Below are 3,464 nucleotides of genomic sequence, written 5' to 3'. Positions count from 1 at the left end.
CCCAACAGAGGAAGCAGTATTAGTACTGCCAGTAAATGAACTTGTAGAACTTGTAGAGCGGCAAATTTATGAAAATGGAATTGGTGGTTTGTGTCAGCAATGCAAGTCGTGGAAAAGAGAACTTGGTACTCCAAAACTTACTCTTGTTGTCTGTGGCATCGAGAACTATTTAAGGTTTGTTTCTTATATGATGTTCCATTTTATTGATCTTTATGTAAAATATTGGCATTAAAACAATTGAAAAATGTACTTTGTAGTAAGATTCACACATATTTATTTGAACTTTACAGGAATCAAAAAACAAACAGAAACCAGAATTTCCGAGCAGACATCATAGGAGAAGGCAGTAGACCTGGTCGTGGTAGGAAGAGGAAAGTCCAAGGTAGTAACTCGGGCACTTCAGCAGGGCGAGTTAGTAGGTAAGTGTTCGTGCAAATGCAAATAGTTTGACATTGAATTAAGTGACATAGATAGATATTGATGGAATATTAGTTTTTGAATAAAAAAAAAAAACATATTTCATGAATTATTTTTTATCAGATTGTTAACAGTAATAGCAAGTATGGGTTTGTAGTCTTTGATTTATAGATTTTCAGGATTGTCTTTTATAATTCTTAAATTTTCTTTAATCACTGGCAGTTACTGCTCAGCTTCATTTAGCTGGTAACTCTGTGGTGGATTGTCACAATGTGGTCTCTCAATTTCTTGAATATCATGAACATTTTGTTTTTGTAACATTTTTGTCCTTAGAGCTAATATTTGGTAAGAGAAGGGTTTCAAATTGCAAAGGCAAATGTGTGTGTGTGTGTATGTGATATATATATATATATATATATATATATATATATATATATATTATATATGTAAATATATATATATATATATATATAATATATATATATATATATATATATATTTTATGTATATATATATATTATATATTTATATATATATATGTATATATATATATATATATATATAGATATATATATATAGAGATATAAATATATAAGAATCTATATAAATATATATATATATATTATATATATATATATAACTATATATATATATATATGTATATATGTATATATGTATATATGTATATATGTATGTATGAATGTATATATGTATGTGTGTATGTATGTATACACACACATACCATCTCTAAAATAGGATATTTTGATTTTCAGAATCATATGTTTTTTTGTTTTTTTTCAGAGTTGACATAGAGACAGCACTAGTGATGGCACAGATTGAGGGTGGCACAAATCATCGTTTAATGCCTGATGCCACTAAAATTGGCATCTTTATCAGTCAGTTCACCAAAGCTGTTGCTGAAACACCATTTAAGTATGTATTAAAAGATGATTTAGTTGATGACTGACAGTATAATAGACTAAACTATAATAATCTGTTCATAATCAGATTATAATGACCATTCAGGTAACATTCAACTATACATAAATCTGTTAAGTGCACCATGGCTCACAAATGCAGCAAACCCAGTACTTTTTAGTCAATACATTTATTCTGTGACTATATTTTATGATGTTCACATAACATCTCATTTCAAAGAATGTATAATGCACTCTAACCAGTGCATGACTGTATTCAACAAAAAAATAACTTTTCTCTTTCTTACATAAGGAAAGATAAAGGGGGAGCTTCATTTTCCTGGTATGCAGAAGGCAGCAGTACTAATACAGTCAAAATAGATAAATCTGGAGTCGGACTCTTAAAACTGTGGCACCAACAGTTGCGTCAGTTTAATAACGTTGGAGTAGAAGTTGCTCAGGCAATAGCCAGAGAGTATTCGTCACCATGTGCTTTAGTAGAGGTCAGTACCAAAATATCTTTAGTATGTTTTTGAAGTTTGTTGTATTTATTTTGAGTATGCTTTATATACAAGGGTTATGTAGGATTGTTAAGTCATTGGGAAGACCTTTTAAGAGATGTTTAATAATCATTCAACTTTGGTTTAGTAATGATGGTAGGTGTAGTAGTAATTAGCTATTTTATGCTTCAAAAAGATTCTTCAAAGTATTGCCTTTTACTCAATTATTTTATGTTAACAATACTGATGAGAGAATTCAAGAAGAGGGACTTTTAAAGGGCTGTTATCAGAGTGTACCAAAATTTTTGCTAATTAATTTTTTTTCTACAGGCTTATCAACATTGCAGTTCAACCAAGGAAGCATCCCTGTTACTTGCAGACATTCCAGTGAGAAGAGGTGCTGGGCCACTTGTCTCAACAAGAAAAATTGGTCCAGAGCTTTCAAAGAAGGTCCACTTGTTTTTTACCACAATACAACCTGAAGTTAGCCTGGGACAGAAAACCTAGTATTGCAAAGATTTCAGTTGTATTTGTTATCTGAAGATGAAAATAATTTTCTTTTAGTACTTTATATAATTTTGTCTGTTCCTCCCAAAGCGGAAAATAAGAGGATACACAAATCAAATGTGCAATGGCATCTCTAAACCCAACATATGATTCCCTACTTTTTTATACTTACTTTTATTAACCTCAAATTCCCAATTAGAGCTTTGTATGCAGCAAATAGTCAAAGCTTGCCAACTATTCTTAAAAGTAGTGACAGGTTTGTAGTCTTTGATTTAAAGATTTTCAGAATTGTCTTTTATAATTCTTAAATTTTCTTTTATCTCTGGCAGTTACTGTTCAGCTTCATTTAGCAGGTAACTATTTGGTTTCTTGTACATTGCTTAAACCTAGAAGTCACTAGGTTCTTACTACAAGAAGAATGGTAAATCTAGGAGTGGTAATAGAAAAGCTTCTGGTACATCTCTATTGTTCTCACTGTTATTGACCTTATGTTCAAGTCAAAAACAGAGACCACTGGATAAGGCAGTACTTATACATGTGTAAAGTTCATATGCATATAGAAAGTTATATATAATTATAAATACTTTAATGGGAAGAATAAAATAGAAAAATGAATGTAATACAAGAAAGTAATGAGTATATATTTTCTATTTCATCGATTGTATAAATTAATTATAATATATAATTTTGTGATAAATTCAGGTTTTTCATGTAGTTCTGCAAAATATCCATATCTATGTTAAATAAAATTGCCTGTTCTCAGGTATTTTTTAAATATTTTTTTTCTTTCCTCTCTTGTGAATTTTAATTAGTTTTTCTCTTGTCGTGATGAATATACCAAGTCTGAATGGATCCCATGAATATTCATTATGTCTCAAAATATTGTGCCACTCCAAAACAACACTAATAAAAGATGAAATTAGAAAGCCACTAACCAAGCTATGAGTACAATGACAAGTATAATTTTACTTTCATTATTTGTCATGTAATGAACATAAGATACTTGTAATGTAGGAATGACAGTCTGGGACATGGAACTATATACATGTCAGTCCCTCTTCTTTCTTCTCTTCTGTACCTCCCACTTCATTTCCTGGCACCTACTTCCCCTTAGTGTCCTCAT

The 3,464-nt window shown here is 30.3% G+C and overlaps 1 protein-coding gene across 1 annotated transcript in view; it reads left to right on the top strand.

The window, feature by feature from the left end:
• The window catches only part of mms4 (Methyl methanesulfonate sensitivity 4), an 11,558-nt gene extending 8,445 nt beyond the window's left edge, over nucleotides 1-3,113 (top strand). The window contains exons 7-11 of the mRNA XM_043015582.2: nucleotides 1-174; nucleotides 291-419; nucleotides 1,219-1,350; nucleotides 1,648-1,837; nucleotides 2,165-3,113. The exon at nucleotides 1-174 is cut by the window's left edge and continues 5 nt beyond it. Of these exons, the coding sequence (XP_042871516.2) occupies nucleotides 1-174; nucleotides 291-419; nucleotides 1,219-1,350; nucleotides 1,648-1,837; nucleotides 2,165-2,341 (802 nt within the window). The 3' untranslated portion in view covers nucleotides 2,342-3,113. The remainder of the gene's footprint in view (nucleotides 175-290; nucleotides 420-1,218; nucleotides 1,351-1,647; nucleotides 1,838-2,164) is intronic.
• Nucleotides 3,114-3,464: the final 351 nt, after the last annotated feature.

The sequence above is a fragment of the Penaeus japonicus genome, unplaced genomic scaffold (genome assembly GCF_977035675.1).
Source record: "Penaeus japonicus unplaced genomic scaffold, GWHDUDI00000001_assembly GWHDUDI00000010, whole genome shotgun sequence".
Lineage (NCBI taxonomy): Eukaryota > Metazoa > Arthropoda > Malacostraca > Decapoda > Penaeidae > Penaeus > Penaeus japonicus.
The sequence above is the reverse complement of the archived record's forward strand: the minus strand, read 5'-3'. Positions and strand labels throughout refer to the sequence as shown.